Below are 24419 nucleotides of genomic sequence, written 5' to 3'. Positions count from 1 at the left end.
TTCTTAGTGTTATGACTAATTAATATTATTAAAAATAATCTAAGAAACAGATCAAGGGCCATAGTGGGCAACAATAGACACGTGGGTATAATTTGAGACTCCACGGGAAAGCCCAGTTTTCCTTCCTGAGTCTCCTCTTCACCCTGTTTCTCTTATTTTTGCCAATTACCGTCCTTCAGTAAGTTCTCTCTGTTTCCCCCTTTGCTTTCTCATTATTGTCTGATACTTTCTTATCCTCCCTTCCTATTCTCAGGTTGGCACCAGTGGGAATTTAGCAAACTGTCATCATTGCTCAGGCGGATTATAGCCGCCGAGGCACAGCCAGCCTTCCCGTAGTGCTGCTAGCTTGTGTGGCGAGAACATCAAATTCCTCTTCCCTTGATTACTGTAGCTGTTAGGACCCTCTTTAGCTCTGAAAACTCGGATTTCTTTCCATTAGTTAATTCATCAAATCTAAATGTCTCTGCTCAGTTTTCCCTAAAACCTGACCCTAGCCATTCCCTAGCACCCAACCTTGTTTCATGCCAATATCCTCAGCTGATAACACATGGCCATTTATCTGGCTTACTTGATTTTTCTTTGACCTGACATAACCTCTTTTCTCTGGTTTACTGATGCCCCGCTTGCAACAAATGCAGCGTTAAGTGAAAACTACTATCACAAAGAAACCTTTCCTTTTTACTCCAGCAATATTTTCCACCTTCTTGGCATACCTACAGACAGACATTACAGAAATCAAAATTTCATGACCCGTTGTGTTCACTCTTATGTTATACATATGATTCTTATCTCTTTCTATGAAATCTTGAGATGTTGAGGACAATCTCAGATTTATAATATTTTTCTTAAATTCTCGGTGTGACTATACTATGCTAGGCACATGGTGGATATCCTCAAGGTGAAAATGTGGGTGATACTCTAGAGAAGAGGGAAGAAATCAAAGCTCAACAATATGAGCTTTTAGAAAGATGAACTCCAGAGATACCATAACATTTAGACTAACGAGGAATGTTCCCTGTCTCAAAGGTTGTAGGACTTCAATGTCCTCCATATAAATAAAAGACTACACAAAATATATCAGCCTACCTGAGATCAACTCACCTGAAGATCCTGTCCCTGTTATTAAGAGTATCCAAGAAAGTTTCCACTCAGAATTCAAACATTATTAAAAATATTGAGAAGTTGGTAAATATTGCAGGAGTAGACAATAATGTTTAATTAATGTGACAGGAATGTTTTTCTTTTTAGTATCCAGAAAAACTAACTCAGAGACAGGTAAGAGGGATGGAGGAAAGGAGAGCAAGAGAGAGAGAGAGAGAGAGAGAATCTGACTCATAGGAACAAGATGTAGGGTTTATGTATGCCTACATGACCTCAGGGATTCAGACCCTAGAGAATTTGTACTGAACTATTTCTTTTTCACATCAAGAAACTCAGAAATCGGATTAAATGCTAGCTTGTGTGGCATTTTACAAGAATGCAATTTCTTCTAAATCATAGGAGACAATGTTTCATCAAGCCTACCTCACGAATTTCCTCTATAAACATAATTATAGAAAATATACAAATTGACTTAGAAAATATGGTGACTACAGTAAACACAAGAAGGATAAACCATCCAATATGAAACCATTCAGCGATAACTACTGTTAACATTTGCTATGTGATTTTTCTCTTTTTCTCTGCATAATGTGTTTGTCTTGAGATGTATAAACAACATAATTTGGATTCTAGCATTTTCATTTGACATTAAATAGTCATTTTTGTCCATGGAAATTCTTATTTACCCCATTGAAACTAAATTTTTAAAATATGGAAAATCTATTCTTCCAAGGTTATATTAATACAATTTTTTGTGTCCATATATTCTTAAAAATCACAAATGTATTTTGAAAGTTTGTTTCTTTCTAAAACCAGTGGGTGTCAACCAATCCATTAGTTCTACTTTACCCAGATGTTACCCTGTTAGATCCATTTAACACTTTCCCTGGGCCCCTGACAACCTGACCAACTCTTGGGCGACTCTACCGGAACCCCAACATAACAGAGGCTATTAATCACAAGGAGTAGAATTATTTACTGTAGATGACATGGTCTTGCTCCAGGATCCCTGGGGTCTTCATTGTTATTCTCCCACTGAGATTGGCATCACTCCTACACTGCCTCTGCTTCCCACCACTGACACCTCTCTGCTCTGGGAATGTGAATTGTTTCTGATTTCCTTTTAAAATTAGAAAGGGGGAGGCACCTGAGTGGCTTAGTCAGTTAAACATCTGATTCTTGATTTCGGCTCAGGACATGAAATAGAACCTCACTTCCTTAATCAACGGGAAGTCTGCTTGGGAGTTCCTCTGCCCCTCCTCTGCTCACACACATCTCATTCTCTCTCTTTCTAATAAATAAATAAATAAATTGTAAAGAATGAAAAATAAATGAAATTAGAAAGGAAAATAATACATTTGGCAAATCAATGATTGCACACAAAGTGTCTTAAGCCATATTTGTCTGCACAAAGGCTACTATTTGATTGTTTTCCATGGTCTGTGGTTATTTTCCAAAATGCATCTGGTTTTGCTCTACTTGAAGAAGTCTTCTTATGACTTTTTTTCCTGACAGTCACAAGCTTTTTCCTTCACATTCAGATTTCTGCTGGTTCTGGGAACAGGCTGAGCAGGTTTGGCCCTTGCAGAGGGACAAGACTGAGAAAATAATCTAGCTGTGCTGTGTAGACACAAGAGAAATTTATCTAATAAATTTATCTAAGAATTTACGATACATTAAAAACTAAAGAAACCCTAAACTCATGACCAATTTTCCCTACAGGGCATTTATTGTGTTCTAGGATTCTGTGGAAGGCTGGGTATCTGAACCAGAAAGGTAGACTGAAACGCCCTACAGAAATTTCATGGTGCTTAAGGAAAAAAAATAAATAAAAAAATCTCACTAGAGAATTGAGACCTTCCACAAGGGCTTGACCATCTCACATCTCTCCCTTCATAATGTTTGTCGGGCTATTAAGCTGCATGGGGCAGCAGAAGGAAGAACTACACTCCAATACCAGAAGGATGGAGCACAACTATTGCCCACTTTCAGATCTGAGAGAACTACATACTGCTTAGTTCTCAATCAAAAGCCAACCACACTTGAGGAACAGGAGTGAATCACAGGATGGCTGGTTTTGCGTGTCATCCTTGCACAGGGGCCATGCTAATCCTCTCTGTATCGTTCCAATTTTAGTATATGTGCTGCCAAAGAGAGCACAGGATGGCTGATTTTGATGGTTTCTTTGCTAATCACCAGAAGGCTTCTTTTCCCTTTTATATCAGCAGGCCTTCTAGGACTTTTATGACAAATCATTCTTCTAATTTTCCTCTGTTTAAAGCCAAACATACCTGTTTTCTCTCCCTGACCAATTTACTCTGCCTCTCTCTCTCTATCTCTCATGAATAAATACTGTCTTAAAAAAAAAAATCTGTTATAAAGTTTCTTAGTGGTAAAAGATACTGCTAAGAAAATAAAAATGTAAGCCACAGGCTTGGATTAAATATTTGCCATATATATATGTGTGCCACATGTACATATATGTATGTGTATATATACATGTATGCGAAGTATTTGTTTGTAGAACATATAAAAAACTCTTTATACTCAAAATAATGGACAATCTAGTTAAAAATGAAATATTTAAGCTGACATGTGACAAAACCAGACATACTAATCATATATAGATGCAGGAAAAGATAATAAACATCATTAATCATCAGTGAAATTCTTATTAAAAACACAGTGATATACCACTGCTCATCAGTATGGATGCCCAATATAAAGAAGCCTGAAATGTTATATATTGGTGAAAATGTGGAGCAAGTAGTGTGCTCACCCATTTCAGATGGGGGTAAAAGATAGAATGACTTTAAAACAGTGTAGCTGGGATCCCTGGGTGGCGCAGTGGTTTAGTGCCTGCCTTTGGCCCAGGGCACGATCCGGGAGACCCGGGATCGAATCCCCTGTCAGGCTCACAGTGCATGGAGCCTGCTTCTCCCTCTGCCTATGTCTCTGCTTCTCTCTCTCTCTCTGTGTGACTATCATAAATTAATTAATTAATTAAAACAAAACAGTGTATCTGTGTCTTCTGAATTTATATGAACACTTCCCACACACTTTAACAATTCACTTTCTAGCTATTCATCCATGAGAAATGAAATCCACTGTATTTAACTGAAGAGAAAATTGTTCTGTCTGGTGTATGCATTAATATATGGAATAGAAGAGTAAGTAAAGCAACGTATAACAGAAACTTTTGCCCTTTTATAAACTTTTTATTAAAGATTTTATTTATTTATTCATGAGAGACACATATAGGCAGAGGGAAAAGTCTCCCCGTGGGAAACCTGATGAGGGACTCAATCCCAAGATCCCGGGGTCATGACCTGAGCCAAAGGCAGATGCTCAACTGCTGAGCCACCCAAGTGTCCCCACGCTTTCATTAATTTTTTTGACTTTGTTCCTTTCAAAAGTGATTTTTATAGAAGGACTAGCTTTTCTTTCATGAAGAGCTGTCTCTATAGACCTCTCAGAGGTAGACAGGAGATGGCAAGAAAGATATGGAATATTTTTGTCACATTAGCAGGGAGAAATTTATATTGATTTATGTAAAGAAAATATGGTACTATATAGATACAAGTGCTGAAGTATGTAAATCTCCTGCATTTTACCTTTGATGACCTTCTTATACCAAGATTTTGATAACTGTACTGATGAGGCATAAAAGTATCCATGTAATTATCCTTTTGAGATTCAAAGTAAGGGTGCGGTTTGTTTATAAAAGAGTGATTTTCAAATTGTTATTAATTCTGAAAAAATAAAAGACAGACACTGCACAGACCCAGGTGCCCCTTTACAACAGATTTTTAGGTTGATGAAGTTTTTTTTATCAGTTTTTTGAAGATCCATCAGTTTTGTATTTTATCTAAAAAAATTAGCACCCCTAATTTCAAACGATATTTTCTTTGTTTTACTCTAAAATTTTCTAGTTTTAATTTTATGTTCAGAACTTTGATCCATTTCACTGAATTCAAGTTAATCTCTGTGTGTGGTATGAGGGAAGAGTTAAGCCTCCTTGAGACGTCTGGGTGGCTCAGTGGTTGAGCGTCTGTCTTACCCTCAGGGTGTGATCCCGAGGTCCTGGGATGGAGTCCCGCATCAGGCTCCCTGTGAGGAGCCTCCTTCTCCCTCTGCCTATATCTCTGGCTCTCTATGTCCCTCAAAAATTAACAAAAAAAAAAAAGAGTTAAGCCTCCTTCATCCTTATGGATATCTAGTCTCTCCGCACTGCATGTTGAAAATCATCATTTTTTCCATTGAATTATAATGACCTATCCAAAGAAATTTGAAGCACCAGATATGCTTGGATCCATTAAATGTTCTCAAATAAAAGTCAGCTTCTACAATTCAATACCACAAATAGCAAAAGTTTGGCTGACATGAGGTGCAGTGAGCTGAAACACTGCTAAAGCCATTTCTAGAATAGGAGCAGCCTGATTGCAATTCTAGGGGAACCATTCTAGATCTGCATATATTTGATGAACTGGCAATTAGTTTTATTTTGGAAACATACATATAAAATTATACAATCTGTTAAAATGTTTTTAAAAATTACAAATATTACATAATACAATCAAATAATTTTATTTTTTAATTTTGGTTTACATGTCTGGAGATATTTCACTAAAATTAATATACACAAAAATCAATATTTGTAAAATGTACAACCATAGACATATTAACTCATAGCCTTAAAAAGTGATTTTAATCATCAACTACACTATAAGAGTTGGACAATCTCTAGCATCGTAAATCAGGTTTTTTTTCAGAAATAAAGTAACGAATCTAACAATATTATATTAAGTGACAAAGCAATTTTGCTACCACTAGTCTTCTGAATGTGTCTTTCACAGCTTTGTTCCTAAGGCTGTAGATCAAGGGATTCAGCATGGGAATCACCACTGTGTAAAACACAGATGCCACTTTAACGGTGAGCCAAGAAGTTTTAGGATTAGGGACACAGTAAAGGAAAAGGATGGTCCCATGGAATATGGTGATGGCTGTCAGGTGAGAGGCACAGGTGGAAAAGGTTTTCCGGCGCCCACTTGCAGAAGGCATCTTCATAACAGTGATAAAAATGAGTATATAAGACATCAGAATAATCATCAGGCTGCTCACCTCATTGAATACGGCAATAATAAAACACAGCATCTGGCTGATATAAGGGTCTGAACAGGAGACAGAAACAATTACAGAATGGTCACAGATGAAATTATTTATGATGCTAGACTCACAATAGGATAATGCAAGAAGAAAATATGTGAGTGTCATGGAACAGACTATACCCCATGAGTAAGACCCAGCTACCAGCAGAGTGCAAAGCTTCTGAGACATAGTAGTGGTATACAGCAAGGGGTTACAAACTGCTACAAAACGGTCATAGGCCATCGCTGCTAACATAAAAGTTTCCGTGACTCCAAATAAGCAAGCAAAGCAAAATTGCATAATACAACCAGAAAAGGAGATGGTTCTGTCTTCCACAGTCAAGTTCTCCAACAATTTAGGTGTAACTACAGTGGAATAACAGAAATCTACAAAGGACAAGTGGCTGAGGAAAAAGTACATGACCGTGTGGAATTTAGGATTGATCTTGATAATTATTATCATGCCCAAATTTCCCACAGTAGTGACCATATAGATAGACAAGAAAACCAGGAAGAGAGGAACCCGGAGTGTTGGGTATTCTGAAAAACCCAAGAGAATAAATGTGGGTATGATACTTTGATTTCCTTCAGGTAACATCATGATTCCTGTTGAATAAAGAACCAAAAGTTATTTCTGAAAAGTAGAACTGAATGGGAAGGTGAACCAGAGAACTAAGAGGCTTCATATGCCTCTGTGAAGTTGATAAAGGATGGTGACTTTCAAAGTATGGTCAGTCCCCCAAATCAACAGAAGCATGAGTACCTGACAAGTTGTTAGGGCTGCAAATTCTCTAACCCTATCACCAGCACTCTGAATCAGACACTCTAGGATGGGGCTCGCTATTCTTGATTTAACCAGTTCTCCAGGTGATTTTGATGCCTGCTAAATTATGGGGATCACTGGTATATGAAATATATATATATATATTAATAATTTTATTATTTAAAATTCATCCCTTGTTAGTATCATTACTGCTGAACTGAAATATAAATTTAGAGCATGAAAGGAATTGTACAAAATGGGAGGGAGAGAGGCAGAAAAGTAGCACAGAATACTTTGTTATGGTTCTAAATATTATATCAAGGGTCAAGATCACTTGGCATTGCAAATGGTGCCACATAAACCTCAGTATTAATGGTTTTTATCTATTTAGTGTTTTCTAGGCATTATCCAGGATTAAATACTCCTGGAATTTAGGAGTTGGAATAAACCTTAAAATGTATCTAGTCTGTACCATCCACCTAATGCTTGACAATCCATTACAGACCTATTCATGAATGAGCATCTGGTTTCCATCAAAACTTCCACTATGGGTGTCCTGCCTCCAGAAGCAGTTTTGTAGGTCTCCTATTAACATTTTGGTCAGCATGTATTTTTTATTAATTAAATTTAATTCATATTTCATGAACTATTAATGTGCCTTAGGTCATCCATTCTGTTATATATTTTAAAATCATAAATACATAATAAAATTGTATATACATACTTTTTTGAGAAACAGAAGTATCTTATATTCAGTAACAATAGCTCCATATAAAATATGTTCTATGACACAATGAAAATTACACATGTTTTTGACCAATAGAAGTAAGCCCTCTCTTATAATGAGGCAAACTTGGGAGAAATTAGGAAGTAAGAGAAGTAGGCACACAAAGTGAAATGTCCCACGTCTATGTCTTGACAACAGAATTAGGTGAGTTATCTGTGTCATCTTAGTTTGCCTGGAAGAATCAGGTTCCAGACTCAGCAACATGAGTGCCTACCTTTACACGTACCTCAAGAAACCCTACACATGGAGTATCCATCATCAGCATATTCTTTCCAGCATTAGGTGGGATTGGGCAGATATAGTCTAAACATCCATTATTATTCAGACTATTTTAATAAATGTGTTCCCTTCAACATTTGACCGTATTAGCAAAACCCTGGTTTATTAGGGAGATTGCTACTACCGTTTTGGCTTATTGGCAAATTATTAGGTCAATAACAAAAATGTGTTCAAGAAAAAGACTTGGTATCCCAACCCTAGCATTTTCAAATGATTTTGGTGAAAATCAATGCGTTAAGATTAGGTTTATCTTCAAACTGAGACTAGGCCTGCAGGATTACAAAATCAACAAATACTCCATAATTTTCTGTAACTTCACCATTGCTCACTGCTGCCAGTTTCTGTAATACAGGATTTATTCATCAGGAACACTTTATGGCTTGTTAGTGAACATTAAAATGTCCCTGACCACAAAAAGGGACTGTGTATAATTCTTGGAATAATCTATATGAGCTGGAGCTCCATGTTTTCCACATAAATTGAAAGCTACCGAAAAAAAGAAATGAACTGACCTGAAACCAGCAGTGCTTATTTAACTTACAGAGAATTTCTTCTTATGATTAATGAATCTCAGGCATTTTTCTTCTTAGTAATAAAACATTCTTTAAAATAGCAACAGGCTTGAGGTTTGAAATAAAATAGCAGTATATTTTAATAGGTATGCCAGTAAAATGACATTTTATTTCCAGGACATAAGAAATCTTAGGAAATACAAAGAAAAAACCTGAAAGATAAATCCACAATCTAAACTCTTGCCGAACTCTGGTTCTTATATCTGCCTCCATGTCTATGAAGATAGAGACCACAGAGAATTATAATTGGAGTGTTCCTCAGTGTACTACAAAACATACAATCAGTTAAAACTCTGTCTCTTGTGTCATTGTTGTATATGCATTTTCTTGTAAAGCATTAGGGATAATTACATGACCACATCTATTCCACTAATTGCCTTTAGAAATCAAATTATTAAAATAATATGTATTAACTGAAGAACACATGGGCTATTGAGCTTGAAATAAGAAAAGAGAAGAACAATCCAGAAATAGCTGTTATTAACTCAACTGCATTTCAAATTAGTGTGGAATATTTGGACAACACTACCTTAAGAAAAAGGATGAAGGTGACCATCATCAGTGATGTATTGAGGATATCATTTACCCCCTGAAGCCTTGTGATGACAAAAGCTTCACTTTTTAAAAAAAATTTTTTTAATTTTTTTAAATTTTTTTTGTTTTTTTTTAAGCTTCCTTTTTTCTCACCTTTTTTTCTCCCAAACTCATCATCCCAGCTTAAAGTGAAAAATTCATGATGCAAACTTGTATTTGGAAGCATTCTACAGGATATCTAACCAGTATTCATTAGAGTTGTCAGAGTCAAGAAACAGAAGAAAAGAGTGAAAACCTATCACAGACCAGAGTAGACTGGGAACACACAATAACTGTATGCAATGTGGTAACCTTGGGTTGGAACTCAGACATGAAAGGGACCATTGAGGAGGTAAAAAAAATAATCTATATGAAGTTTAGATTTTAGTGACCATAATATACTAATGCTTTAAAAAAAGAGGGTTTTAATTAATCAATCAATTAATTAATTAATTAATTTATAGTGTGTACCAACAGGGGGAGGGGCAGGATGAGAGGTAGAGAATCTCAAGCAGACTCTGTGCCAAGTGTGGAGCCTGACATGCAGCTCAATCTCAGTACATTGAGACAAGGACCTGAGCCAAAATCAAGAGTCAGTTGTTCAACTGACTGAGCCACCCATTTCCCCCAGTGAGGTACAATTCTTCTTTTCAAATTTTTCATTTTATTGTAGTAAGAACACTTAATGTGAGATCTACCCTAAGAGATTTTTAAGAGTACAATACATATTGTTGACTACAAATACTATTTTGTATAGCAGATCTCTAGAACTTACTCATCGTTTTTAACTGAAAAATATACCCACTGATTTGTAACTCCCCCTTCTCACTTCCCCTAGTCCCTAGCAACTATCATTCCACTCTGATTCTACAAATTTGTATTTTAGATACTTCATATAAGTCAAATTTATTTTTTGTGACTAGCTTATTTAACTTACTTAATATTCTCAGAGTTCATCCATGTGGTCACATATTGTGGAATATCCTTTCTTTTTAAGGCATAATTGTATCCCATTGCATATCTACCACATTCTCTTTCTCCACTTATCTGTCCATGGATATTTAGGCTGTTTCTGCATCTTAACTATTGTGAATAGTTCTGCAATGAACATAGGAATGCTAAAATATTTTTGAAATCTTGAGTTCAGTTCTTTCAACAAAAATCCAGAAGTAGCATTACTAAATCACATATTAGGTAAATTTTTAATTTTGTGTAGAATTTCCATACTGTTTTCTATAGCAACTGTACCATTTTGCATTACTGTCAATAATGAATAAAGGTTCCAACTTCTTCACATCCTAACCAACACTTATACATATACGTATGAGAATTTTATTGTTTTGATTATTTCTATTTGCATTTCCCTGATGATTAAGTGACATGGAACATTTTTTTAACATATCTATTGGCTATTTGTATATCTTAGAAGACATGTCTAAATCAAGTTCTTAGTCAACTTTCAGGTTTGGTTCTTAGTTTTTTGTTTTGTTTTTGTTTTGTTTTGTTTTTGCTATTGAATTGATGAATTCCTTATTCATAAGAAATATAGATTAATCTTTTATAAAATATATGGCTTCTAAATATTTTCTCCCATTCTTTAGGTTCCCTTTTTATGATTTATTATTCCCTTTGTTGTGCAGAAGCATTTGAAAATGCATTATGGTAATTTCATAAGATGTTAGCGATGTGGATAATGAATAAGATGTGTATGGAAACTCTGAAGTATCTTTGCAATTTATTTTATAAATTGGAAATTATTAAAAATTTTAAAACTTATTTTTAAAATGTCAACATTCATATTAAATAGGCCCATTTCATTGACTCTCCACCATCACAGCCATTGCTGCTTTATGCCAAGACACTATCACCTTAGACCTGAAATAGTATAAATGTAACAAGTAGCCTCTCAATATCCACATTTGCCTCCACTTTGAATTATTTTGTTATACCATTTGCCACTTTGTTTTTAGTGTCTATGGCCATGGAAATGGGGGTTGGAGGTCAGAGGTGTAAGGGGTAGTAAATAACATTTTCAAATTCTTAATTACTAACAAAATATAATTTATTTAGTGAATTCAAATTTACATGCAATATTCTAATAATACACATGTATCACAAAAAGGTAAACTAAACATAACGTATAATTTTCCAAGTCACAAAATTGATATGTATAAAAGTCAGGATTCAAATCCCAGTCCTTCATGTAAAGAGATCCCACAAAATTACAGCTAACTAAGGACACATTTCATTATAGCAATTATCTTAAGGTTGTGTTTTGATTGTTTTTCTTGTATATCTCCTTATTGACACTTTCAGCTCCCAGTGCATTTTATTTAGTGTATAGCTCAGTAATATATTTAATATTTGTGAAATGAAAAGAAAATTAACATCTCATAGTGTTGTTTTAGCCATAAACTTACAAACTAAAATTACAACTTATAAAGCAATTCTATACATATCATCTCAGTTGTTTCTTGAAATAAAAAAAATGGAATTATCATGAGATTCTAATGTCTACCTGGTCATAAAATGTGATTTTCATATAGATAATTGGATTCTGGATATTAACAATCTGGTAATTATTGTAAGTACTCCAAGACTGTGTTGCTAATTAGAAGTAGGAATTGGACCATTCCCCAGACCATTAACTCTCTATAGTATTTGAAACCCCCTATAACTCTTCACACAATAGAGCACAATGGAAAATTTCTGGAAATATAAGTCAATTATAAGTAGTAAAATAACCAAAATCTGAAAACAGATTGAAAGTTCATAATTTCATGAAATAAGCTAAGATTGATATAAAATATCAATATTGCCAGAAATTGTTAAAATAAGTATTGACTCAAAAGTGATGCATCATATTACAGTTCAAGGAAGACAATAGCAATTCTTCTAAACTTATGGAATAAAAGAGTGATGATAAATCTTAATGAAATTTTATTTCAATTTTTACAGGTTCAATATAATCTGGCTCTCAAAGTAATATATGGATATTTGTAATATAATATATTTACAATCTGAAATGCATAGATCAATTATGTAAATATTGAAATACACAAAATACAAATATATTAACGTATATTTATATCTATTACTTGTATAATGTGTGTTTTTATCTGTGAATATAGGCATCTACCATCAATCTACGTAAAGAAAAAACTAGAAGCAGATACCTTGGTGATTGCAAAATTGACAGACCATGACAACATTTTTAAACATCAATTTCTTTTTTTTTAAGATTTTATTTTATTTTTTATAATAAATTTATTTTTATTGGTGTTCAATTTACCAACATACAGAATAACACCTAGTACTCATCCCATCAAGTGCCCCCCTCAGTGCCCGTCACCCATTCACCCCCACCCCCCGCCCTCCTCCCCTTCCACCACCCCTAGTTCGTTTCCCAGAGTTAAGAGTCTTTATGTTCTGTCTCCCTTTCTGATATTTCCCACACATTTCTTCTCCCTTCCCTTATATTCCCTTTCACTATTATTTATATTCCCCAAATGAATGAGAACATATAATGTTTGTCCTTCTCCGATTGACTTACTTCACTCAACAATTTCTATATTAAAACCATTTGAGATAAATTAAATGTAATGGTCTTTCATTAGATAATATTTACCTAAGGTGATTTCAAAGATAGGATAAAAGAAATCTCCCTCATGCTTCTGCCTGTCAACCCATCAGGTTTTCCACATGCTACCTATTTTTGTTTATTTGTTTTGGATCATCAAGAAACCGTGCATTTATATATTCATATATACAGAGATATGCAGATGAACTCCTTACATAAATGAAGTTAAATTAGGACTACTGTGTGGTTCTTGCTCAATTTTTCTGGAACAGTTTATTTTGTCAATATGAGTATATATAAAAATGACAACACTTTTGGGGCACCTGGGTAGCTCAGTCGTTGAGCGTCTGCCTTTGGCTCAAGTGAAAATCCTAGAGTCCTGGGACTGAGTCCCCCTGTGGGGAGCCTGCTTCTCCCTCTGCCTGTGTCTCTGCTTCTGTGTGTGTGTGTGTGTCATGAATAAATACATAAAATATTTTTTAAAAAAGACAGGATTTTTAATGGTTACACAGTATGTTCTTTTTTAAAAAATACTATAATTTATAAGCCAAACACATACCAATGAGTATTTCAGATTCTTTAGTCTTTTGCTATTATAAATAATGCTTCAGAAGTATCTACATGTATATCTCTCTACTTTCTTTTTCAAAGTATCTCTAGGATAAATTCTCAGAAGTAGTATTGCTATGTATATTTTCTTAGAATAACTATTACCAAACTACTCTTTAAAGTAATTCTGCTAATTTCTACTCTTACCAGCAATGTGAGAATGCTTGATCCACCACCCCTCCCTTCTTGTTGTGGTGGGCACAGAAATGCACCATACAAATCCCTCTTCAAGGAGGGACTTATTCTCCCAGCAGTGAACTCCATCAGGACTGACCTCAGCTATACAGAGCCAACGTGCCCACATGATAGTTAAGGCATGGGTATAGGATCTGGCCCAGGGGATAAACTCTGGTAAGTGATATGTTTGCTAATATTTATTGGAGTTTTTGTACTTCACTGTAAGTAGGAGCTCTTTCATAATAGCTATTACATGTATCTCTCGTAGATGTTCCAACAATGTTTTCCATTCTATATGAGGTTGATTTTCCACAGTAGCAGACCTTAAAACAAGGATTTGGATGCAAGTAGTTTATTTGGAAAATGATCTTAGGCAGCACCTGAAACTAAGTAGGGAAAAGAGAGACAACATTACATGAACAGGTTATTTGCATGGACAACTGGGTCAGTCCCAATGAGGACTCCTGGAAGAACATGTAGAACCTAATTTATATTTGCCACCCTGCAAAGGAATGAAGAAATTGGGGTATTTATGGACCTACTACCATTTACTACCATTAGTTGAGAGCTATTCTTGGAGATGTTAACTGCTTGGCACTTTCAACCTGGCCTATGTGTGGACTGAAGATATTCCCACAAATAGTAAAGAAAAAAAAAAAAGAGCCTTCAGATAGAGTCACAAGTATTTTCAGTAAGAAAGCATCTGAAGAAAGAAAAAAAAAATTAAAAAGCAAAAACAGAAGAACTTAATAAATAGTATATATAAAATATAAGGGATAAACAAATCTAAAACTGGTTGTTTAAGAAAACCAATAAAATTAAAGTCTCATATATCTAAACAAGTGAGAGAGAGAGAAGGCAGAGATAGCTAATAACTAGTATCAGCAATGAAAACTGATCACAACTATAGCTCCTTCCAACTTTAGAAACTATTATGAAAAAAAGTTGTGCTGCTGACTTTGAAAACAGCAAAAATGAATGAATGAACTCCAAAAAGTGAAAACAAAACAATGAAACTGACTCAAGAAGAAATTGGGATTAGATTTTCTTACCACTATTTTTAGAAGGGCATTCATAATTGAAAACATTCCTATGTGATCAAAAATCCTCTTGTGGGGACACCTGGGTGGCTCAGCGGTTGAGCATCTGCCTTCAGCCCAGGGCGTGATCCTGGAGACCCGGGATCGAGTCCCACATCAGGATCCCTGCATGGAGCCTGCTTCTTTCTGTGCCTGTGTCTCTGCCTCTCTCTCTCTCTCTCTCTCTCTCTGTTTCTCATGAATAAATAAATAAAATATTTTAAAAAATCCTCTTATGTTTCAGTGAATTTTATTAAGCAATATTTTTCATTGAGTTAAATAAGAAGACATTCTTATCAGTTCATCTGAAGAGGCTAATATGATTTTGATGCCAAAAACTAACAAGGGTGGTACAATAAAAGAAAATTACAAAACTATTATACTCATGAACATAGAATTTTTAATTATAAATAAAATATGGACACAAACTAATCAACTAACAGAATATTCTATTATATAACATTTTAATTCATGCTCTCAGTACAAAAACCACTTGATTTAATAGTAGAAAATTAAAAAAATGTAAGTTGCCACATGAAAATATTAAAGGAACTCAGATGAAGAAAAAGCAACTTAATGAAATTCCACATCTATTCACCAAAAACCAAAATATTGCAAAAACACAGAGAAAGCAGATAACTTTGTTAATCTGGAAGGAGGAATGTACAAAAATCTATAGGAAACACCATTTATTTTTTTTAAGATTTTATTTGTTTATTTAGTACAGAGAGAGAAAGAGAGAGCATGAGTGGAGAGGTGGGGCAGAAAGAAAGGGAGAAGCAGACTCCCCACTGAGCAGGGAGCCAGAGCAGAGTTCCATCCTAGGACCCTGAGATCATGATCTGAGACATGACCTGAGCCAAAGGTAGACACTTAACTGACTTGAGCCACTCGAGCACACCTAAAAAACATCATTTTAAATATGAAATATTCAATGCCTTCTTTGTGAGGTGAGGAAATTAAGGATGCCTACTTTTACTATATTTATTCAAAATTATGCTGATATTCTTAGACAGTTAGCAAAAACAAAATAAAACAAAAAAAGTAATTAAAAGGAATAAAAAGTAAACAACAACATCAAAGTATGTTTAATTGGAGATTATATGATATGCATGTTGAAAATCCAAACTAATCTACAAAAGAATTATAAAATTATTATGAGATTTTGGTAGAGTGGCCCAAAGTAAAATCATATAACAGTAAATTAGATTCTGATCTAAAAATAACATGTCTTACAAATGAAACTTAAAATAGTATGATAAAGATCACATACTCAGGGATTAGTTTCACAAAATATATGCAAGAACTTTACAGAAAAACAATGTAGTAAAATGTTTATTGCAAAAATTGAAGTAAATCTAAACAAACAGAAAGATATAGCATGCTCATGATTTGGAAAACTTACAGATGCAAATGTGCTATTTCTTTCCAAATGGATCTATACTTCTACTGTAATTCTACCTAAAATCCAAATAGGAATGACTAAAATGTGTTTGAAAAGGTGAGGTTCAAAAGATATCTCAATTAACCTGAAAGAAAAAAAGTAACTTTTCAGGAGTGGCTTTACTGGATACCATACATTGTTAGTTATGGATAGGTATGGCTATAAAACAGAGAGAGACATATAGAAAGCTTGTATGCTAAACATATAGGGACATTTACTTTATGAAATCCTGGCACTATGGGCTAGTGCTAATGGAGTGACTTTACAATAAAGATTGCTGGGAAAATATATATCCATAGGTTAAAAAATAAAATCAGCTAATTTTCATATGACACCAAAATTTAATTCCAATTTGATCTTGGAAATAAATTAAAAAATCAGTGTAAAAAGAAAAAAAAATAAAATCTAGGATCCAAGAGAAGATAGAATATAATAGAAAAGACATAATAATGTATGATATTTTTGGGACAACTTAGCACATAAAATATGGGAATATCTTCATTCATTTAGAGGAAATAAATATATCATGAATAGGATATTAGAAGCATATCTCTGTAAAGGAATAGTTCAATAAACCCTGCTTCAGTAAACATTAGGAAATCTGTGGACCTAAATACATAATCAAGAGAGTGGACAGCCATACACTAGGAGATAATAGTCATGGTACTTTTATCAAACAAAGGATTTTTATTTAAAATGTATTTAAAATGTATTTTATGTAATTTAAGCTAAATAAAATGTATTTAAATGTATTTTATTTATTTAAAATGAACTAGATTTTATGATAAAAGACCAACTGCCTAATAGAAAAGTGGGCAAAAAACTTAAATAAGCATCTCACAAAAGAAAAGACTCAAATGACTACGAATAACCATATTTAAAGAAATTCAAGGCATGCCTGGGTGGGTCAGTCAGTTAAGCATTGGACTCTTGATTTCAGCTCATGTCATCATCTCATGGGTCATGAGATGGAGCCCTGTGTCCAGCTCCGCACTCAGCAGGGAGTTTGCTTGAAGAGTATCTCCTTCTGCCCCTCCCTCTACTCTCTATCTGTCATAAATAAATAAATAAATAAATAAATAAATAAATAAATAAATAAATAAATCTTTTTTAAAAAAGAAATTCAACCACATCAATACTAAGAGGCATTTAAAGTATAACCAAAATGAGATACCACTATTCACCTACCAATGCTGAAGATATTAACATATCTAATGTGACAATATTAAATGTGGGTAACTGGATGACAGGCACTGAGGAGGGCACTTGATAAGATGACCACTAGGTGTTATATTATATGTTGGCAAATCGAACTTCAATTAAAAAAATGTTGGCAAGAATGGGCAATAATTAGAAATCACACACTATATACGGGGGATTTAAATTAATACAACTTTGGAAAATCATTTGATGCAATATTACTCAGCCATTAGAAACGACAAATACCCACCATTTGCTTTGACATGGATGGAACTGGAGGGTAATATGCTGAGTGAAATAAGTCAATCGGAGAAGGACACACATTATATGGTCTCATTCATTGGGGGAATATAAAAAATAGTGAAAGGGAATAAAGGGGAAAGGAGAAAAAATGAGTGGGAAATATCAGAAAGTGAGACAGAACACGAGAGACTCCTAACTCTGGGAAACAAACAAGGGGTGGTAGAAAGGGTGGTGGGCGGGAGGTGGGAGTGACTGGGTGACGGGCACTGAGGGGGCACTTGATGGGATGAGCACTGGGTGTTATGCTACATGTTGGCAAATTGAACACCAATAAAAAAATAAAAATTAAAAATTAAAAAAAAAGCATCTAGTAAAAGAGAAAAAACCAGCTCCCTGCAATCCAGAACTTTCAGTCATAGGACACATCCCACCAAAAGAATGCTTGCTCATGTGAGGGCAGCAGATGTCTGTGCAAGGATGTTCATAGCATTTTCATAAAACCCAAGAAGAGTAAATAACTAAAAGTCTATTAACAGAATAAATAAACCAATCGTGGCATATTTATTTTATGGAACATTCTTCACCAATAGAAATGAACTACTATTACAGCTAATAACTTCAACATCCATTTAAAACAAATGTTGAGCCAAAGAAGCCAGACATAATGGAATATATACTCTAAGGTTTCACTTATATGAATTTCAAAAGGAGGCAAGGTTAACATTTATACTCTAATAACCAATTCATAGGGCTTGTAGCTAAACAGAAAGAGTTCTGACTGTCACAAACTCCACAGTGGAGTTTGCCCCTAGGGATGCTGAAGAAGCAATGATTAGAAAATGCTTAGGAGTATTTTGAAAGTTGCAGATAATGTTTTGTCTTTACTTTCTTGGAGAAGGTAATGCACAGAAAAATTATTCAAAATTGCTTCTCTATGTGTTGTTTGTCATAGTTCATGATTTGAGAGAGGAAGAGAAGGGAAGAATAAGGAGTGAGGGGAGAAAGGGAACATGGAAGGTAACATATTCACTGGTTCTGGGAGGTAGGACAAGGACTTCTTTAGAGGCCCCTGATCTATGCTTTGGGAGTGGAACTTGAGCAGAATTTTCTTTCTTTCTTTTCTTTTCACCTGCGAGTGATTTTTTTTTTAAGTGCAGTGAGACTTAATAATCACAGATGTATATAAATTAACTAATTTCCTGAATAAATTTTCTCCAATTATTTGAAGAAAAAATTAATAACCATCAATGCAATGTATAAAAATATTTAAAGTGTGTGTGTGTGTGTAAAAATCAAAATCACATTGAGTGAGAAAGCAGTTTGGTATGGATTAACTTCCTGGCTGTGTCTTTCACGTCTTTGTTCCTCAGGCTGTAAATAAGGGGGTTCAACATGGGGATCATGACAGTAAAAAACACCGTGGCCACTTTGACCAGGAGCCACGAGCTTTTGGAGTTGGGCACACAGTAGAGAAGAAGGATTATTCCATGGAAGATGGTGATGGCGGTCAGGTGGGAGGCACAGGTGGAGAAGGCCTTCTGGAGTCCACCAGCAGAAGGCATCTTGATGATGGTGACAACTATGAATATATAGGAGGCCAGGATAATCAGGAGGCTGCAAGCCTCGTTGAATGTAGAAATGACCAAACATGTCATCTGACTGAAGTAGGGGTCAGAACAGGATAAAGAGAGGATGGCAGAATACTCACAGCCAAAGTGATTTATGATGTTGGAACCACAGTAGGATAGTTCCAAAAGAGAGTATGTGAGTGTCAAGGAACATATGCCACCCCACGTGTAGGTTCCAGCTACCAAGAGGGCACAGAGTTTCTGAGACATAGCAACTGTGTAGAGCAGAGGGTTACAGACAGCCACAAATCGGTCATAGGCCATTACTGCCAACATGAACATTTCCGTAATTACAAATGCACAAATGAAGAAAAATTGCACCATGCATCCTTTGAAGGAGATACTTCTGTCTTCTGTGACCAAGGTTTCTAATAGTTTCGGTGTAAAGACACTGGAATAACAAATATCCAAAAAGGATAGGTGGCTGAGGAAAAAGTACATGGGGGTGTGGAGTTTGGGATTGATCCTTACGACCATGATTATGCCCAGATTCCCCACCAGAGTGACCGTGTAGACAGTCAAGAACACCAGGAAGAGGGGCATCTGGAGGTGTGGGTATTCTGAGAAACCCAGGAGAATGAATGTGGTCACAGAGCTCTGATTTCCTTCATCTAGTTCCATGGCTCTTGATTTTAAAAGACGAATAAAGGAGAAGAACAGAAAACTGAGCAGCAGAACTTGAGAAGGAAGAGTAGAAAGAAATTGGGGCAGGTCTGTGTAAGGCAGGGAAGGCAATATGGCCAGCAGGTTCTCATGGGTGCTCTGCTTCACTTTAGAATCTTACTTAACAACTTACTGACTTTTTGTGGAATTAGCTGTATCATTCAGGGCTTTAGTTTCTTCACCTGGAAAATAAGGAATAAGAATAGGACTTATCAGTAGTATGTGACATAAATGATCTGTAAATATATATGATCCTGAGCCCCTTGAATGGCCCCATGATAAAATAGAAGTATATGAGTACAAAGGAAACAGCAAAATCAGGAAACAATTGAGCGTATCATAGTAGTCATGTGACTGCAGCAGAAGTGGCTTTGGGAAGATTAAACATTTCTTTTTTTTTAAATTTTTTTAAACATTTCTAATACATAAAGAAAAACAGAATAGTAAATTTTTGGGGGGGAATACATCATCAGATAATCACAAATATTTATTGATATATTGAATGTTTATCTATTCTCAGTATATCTTATTATCAGGGACTCACAAAACATCTACTTAAGAGGCTCTATACTTGGTCTGGTAAAAAATTTCAATAATAACTATGTTCTGTCAATTACATCCCCATCAGATGGTCATTTTTAAGGCTCAACATGCTTAATCATTTAAAACTGTTTTTAGAAGCAGTGTCTTGGAAATAAGTCTTGAAAGCTTCACATAACTATCTTCTGTTGGTTATGCTGTCGGTAGTACAAACTGTATCAAAGTGGAAAAAAGTCTGCTTATTTACCAGTGATTATAAAGTGTGCACACACACACACACTCTCTCTCTCTCTCTATATATATATAGTACTGAAAAAGAAATATCTCTTACAACAACAACGCAAAGCCTTTTTCTGATGCAACAAGCCTGAATGGTGAAGAATGGGAAAAAATACGTTAGATTAAAAAATATGAGTATTTTGTTTCCATAAACCAACAGAAGTTTAAACATTACACATTTCACATGAGTAATTTTTTTAAAACTTCACATGATTAAATCTAGAAGTGGACATGGAGACACAGTGAATATGTTGCTGTCATCTTGAACACATCTGTGAACTTTCACAAAGTTTAGCTTTGTCTGTAACCAGCACCAGCTTATCGTTAAATCTACCACTAATCAGGAGCAAAGCATCAGGTACATGATCACATTTTCCGTTACATAGAAGATTGGGTTGACCTGTAGTGAACTTCATGCATTTAGTTATGGGTATCTACTTTAAAAAAAAAAAAATGGCTCTCTAAATTCAGGAACTTTGATGGCTTTTATCAGGTCATGTTCATGCAGGTTAAAAATTCTGAGATAGAATCTGCTATAACTGCCAAGCGCTAGAGGGAACCATTACCATCATCTTTGGCAAAGACTCCAAATTAAATTAAGACAAGACCTGATACAGTTGAAAAGTGGAGAATTCCTGAATATTTTCACATGTCTTTAGTTTAGTCTTCTTTAGTAATACTTCCACTGCCCCCTCCTTATATTAAAGCTTCTGTCCTCACATTTAATGATCTCTTTTCAGCATCAGTCAATGGAAATTACCAAAGCAGTAACCACCATAGTCAATCCTCTCTTTGAAAATTTATCCTGAGCAGTATAAATCCTAGTGTATTTTTCTGGTGCTTTCCAGATCCAAATGGATCTCTTTCTCTCTTTTTCTTTGGAATTCTCAGAAATTAAAGCTAACCCTCTCCATCAAGAGACTTTTCAAATATTTGAATTATGAAACAAGAGAGATAAAATGTACTTTGAGTGGCACCTGGGTGGCTCAGCAGTTGAGCCTCTGCCTTTGGTTCAGGGAGTGATCTCCAGTATGGGGATCGAGTCCCACATGGGGCTCTCTGCGAGGATCCTGCTTTTCCCTGTCTATGTCTCTGCCTCTCTCTACGTGTCTCTCATGAATAAATAAAATCTTTGGGGGAAAAAAAAGGAAGAAAGAAAGAAGCCCATAGTAAGAGGTTATATATATAATACTATATCTATATATAGATATAGTATACTTACTGTAATAAGAGGTTATATTTATATATATAAATATATATAAATGAATTACACTTTGAAAGTGAGAGTTTTACCTATCAAATTAAGTGGTTTAATCAATTACCACAGTAATGATCTATGCTAACATAGACTCAAAGAGATAGAACTCTTGAGGGGTGCCTGTGTGACTCAGTCAGTTGTGTGTCTGCCTTTGACTTGGGTCATGATACTGGAGTCCAGGGATCAAGCCCTGCATTGGGCTCCCTGCTGGGCAGGGAGTCTGCTTCTCCGTTTCCTTCTGCCTACTGCTCCCCCTGCTTGTGCTCTTTCTATCTCTCATGCTCACTCTCTCTCAAATAAATAAATAAAATCTTAAGAAAAAAGATAAGATTCTTGGGATCCCTGGGTGGCTTGGCAGCTAAAGCTCCTGCCTTCAGCTCAGGGCGTGATCCTGGAGTCCTGGGATCGAGTCCCACATCAGGCTCCCTGCATTGGAGCCTGCTTCTCCCTCTGCCTATGTCTCTGCTTTTCTCTGTGTGTCTCTCATAAATAAATAAATAAAATCTTAAAAAAAAGAAAAAAGATAAGATTCTTAAATACATTTTTTTCTGGAATGTAATATGGAAATATACGTCCAAAGTCTTAACCCTGACAACAATAAAAGCTATATGGTATTTCTTATGAGTGATTTTATTCTTAATAAGCTGTTGTAAAAAATACTTAGGTTTATTGAAAAAATCATGAATAACTATGTTCAAAACTATATTGCAGTCCTGTTTATAATATTAACAATGAAAAAGTTAATTCTGAGAAATAGAGTAATTGTTAAACTGTGATCCACCATATCTAAGACATAAAATTATGATGCTACTTAAAATTACATTTTTGGGGCACCTTGGTGGCTCAGTCAGTTAAGCGTCTGCCTTCGGCTCAGGTCTTAATCTCAGGTCCTGGAATTGAGCCCAGCATCTGGCTTCCTGCTTGGTGGGGAGCCTGCCTCTCCCTCTCCCTTTGCTGCTCCTTCTTATGCTTGTTTTCTTTCTCTCTCTCTCTCTCTCTCTCTGTCTCTCTCTGTCAAATAAATAAATAAAATCTCCAAGAAAATAATAAAAAAATAATAAAATTATATCTTGGAGGTGGTATTTGAAAAAAAAAAAAAAAGAAAGAACACCAAATAGTACACTTGCTGCATATACGTAGATGTAAATAAGGGTTCCACCCAGAGGTATGAATTCATATGATAGAGTTCTATCTATAATTTACCCACATTAAAAAAGAGGTAAGTGAAAACTCTCCCGGATTCTGTATTGGTTGGGAGAAAGAGTTACACTGTATATCCTATACAAGGGGAATTGAGACTCCGCAAGATCTTTCCTTAAAGAAAAGGCAAACTAACATTGAGGGATTTTATTCTCTGCCCTCCCTTCTAGTCAGCAGGAATATACTCATGACTTCTACACATATGTGTAATGAAAACTGAGGGAAGACGCTCAGGACTAGAAGAATAACTTGGTATTTTCTCCATATATTAAACTAACTTTAAAGAAGTGGGAATATCACTTTCCTGAAGTCATGTTTTTTTCATCACCCAACCAACTACAGAAACAAAACAAAATAAAATATTTGAGTTATTTGATTGCTTCTCAGTCAACAGGAAAATCAACATGGTAAATTTTCTTCCTAAAGTTCTAGGCTGATAATAAGAACCTATTTCATGGCAACCCCAAAACAAATCCAAAAGAAGTCATCTCATTTTCTGAGCAGAGAGAGCTCACAGGTCCTGACTGTCCAAGACCATCTGGCAGGCACATAAATTCAAACCTCCACATTACTATGACAATGAAGGGAGCTCCTCCATCATCATAAATTCTTGATTTCATGACAGAAACTGGCCTGTTAGGAGGAAACAGAAAGAGAGAGAGAGAGAGAAGAGGGGTACCATTTGCTCATTCTGTATTCTTTCATACACACCCATGTTTGATGTGACAGGGAAAACTGTTCTAAATTCACCATTAACTGTTTCTAAATGTTAAAACACAAAAGCATTTTAAACAGTAACTGCACACAAATAGAAGTCCTGTTAGAACATTCTCTAATTAGAAGAGACATGAGTTCCATACATTTTTAAAATAATTGTTGACATTTCTATTTTCAAGTAACCGGAGCCTAGTTCTAGCTAACAGACCTGAGTGACAGACGTTTTCTCCCTGGTGCTGAAGACGCTAAGACGTGTACATCAGACAGAGACTTCTATGTAGAGAATGAGCTCCTTAGGCCCCCAAACAATTACTAATCTCTATGGAATAACAAAATATATAAAAATGAAGCTGAGACTACATGTGATACAACACAACTAATAATTACTCTCTATGGCATAGCATCAGGAGATTTATTGTTTAAATTATCCCAACTTGGGAAACAACTGCTCAAAAGCAAACATGCCTCTTTCCAGACAGATTTCATGGTGCCATGTGATTACATCTCAATGTCATATGTGTGTGGGACACAGCTTATAAGGCCATTATGAAAGAATGTGACTATTTCTTGGGAATTCTTT

General features: G+C 35.3%; 2 protein-coding genes and 1 non-coding gene across 3 annotated transcripts; all 3 read right to left on the bottom strand.

The window, feature by feature from the left end:
• Window positions 1–3159: 3159 nt before the first annotated feature.
• On the bottom strand, window positions 3160–3261 carry LOC144293538 (U6 spliceosomal RNA). Its single transcript, XR_013360747.1, has one exon. It is a non-coding gene; the product is annotated as a U6 spliceosomal RNA (small nuclear RNA).
• Window positions 3262–5898: 2637 nt separating this feature from the next.
• LOC144293317 (olfactory receptor 5D13-like) lies at window positions 5899–6849 on the bottom strand. Its single transcript, XM_077864402.1, has one exon. The coding sequence runs from the start codon at window positions 6847–6849 to the stop codon at window positions 5899–5901; it is 951 nt and encodes a 316-aa protein (XP_077720528.1).
• A 12003-nt stretch (window positions 6850–18852) lies between these two features.
• On the bottom strand, window positions 18853–19803 carry LOC144293316 (olfactory receptor 1165-like). The gene has a single exon (XM_077864401.1). It carries the CDS (start codon window positions 19801–19803, stop codon window positions 18853–18855), a length of 951 nt encoding a protein of 316 aa, XP_077720527.1.
• Between the last annotated feature and the right edge of the window lie 4616 nt (window positions 19804–24419).

This window comes from Canis aureus, chromosome 21 (genome assembly GCF_053574225.1).
Source record: "Canis aureus isolate CA01 chromosome 21, VMU_Caureus_v.1.0, whole genome shotgun sequence".
Taxonomy (NCBI): domain Eukaryota; kingdom Metazoa; phylum Chordata; class Mammalia; order Carnivora; family Canidae; genus Canis; species Canis aureus.
Note: the sequence above shows the minus strand (reverse complement) of the source record. Positions and strands in the feature narration are given on the sequence as shown.

Coding starts and splice junctions, on each gene's coding strand:
- LOC144293317 (XM_077864402.1), bottom strand. CDS start 6,849: ATGATGTTACCTGAAGGAAATCAAAGTATCATACCCACATTTATTCTC.
- LOC144293316 (XM_077864401.1), bottom strand. CDS start 19,803: ATGGAACTAGATGAAGGAAATCAGAGCTCTGTGACCACATTCATTCTC.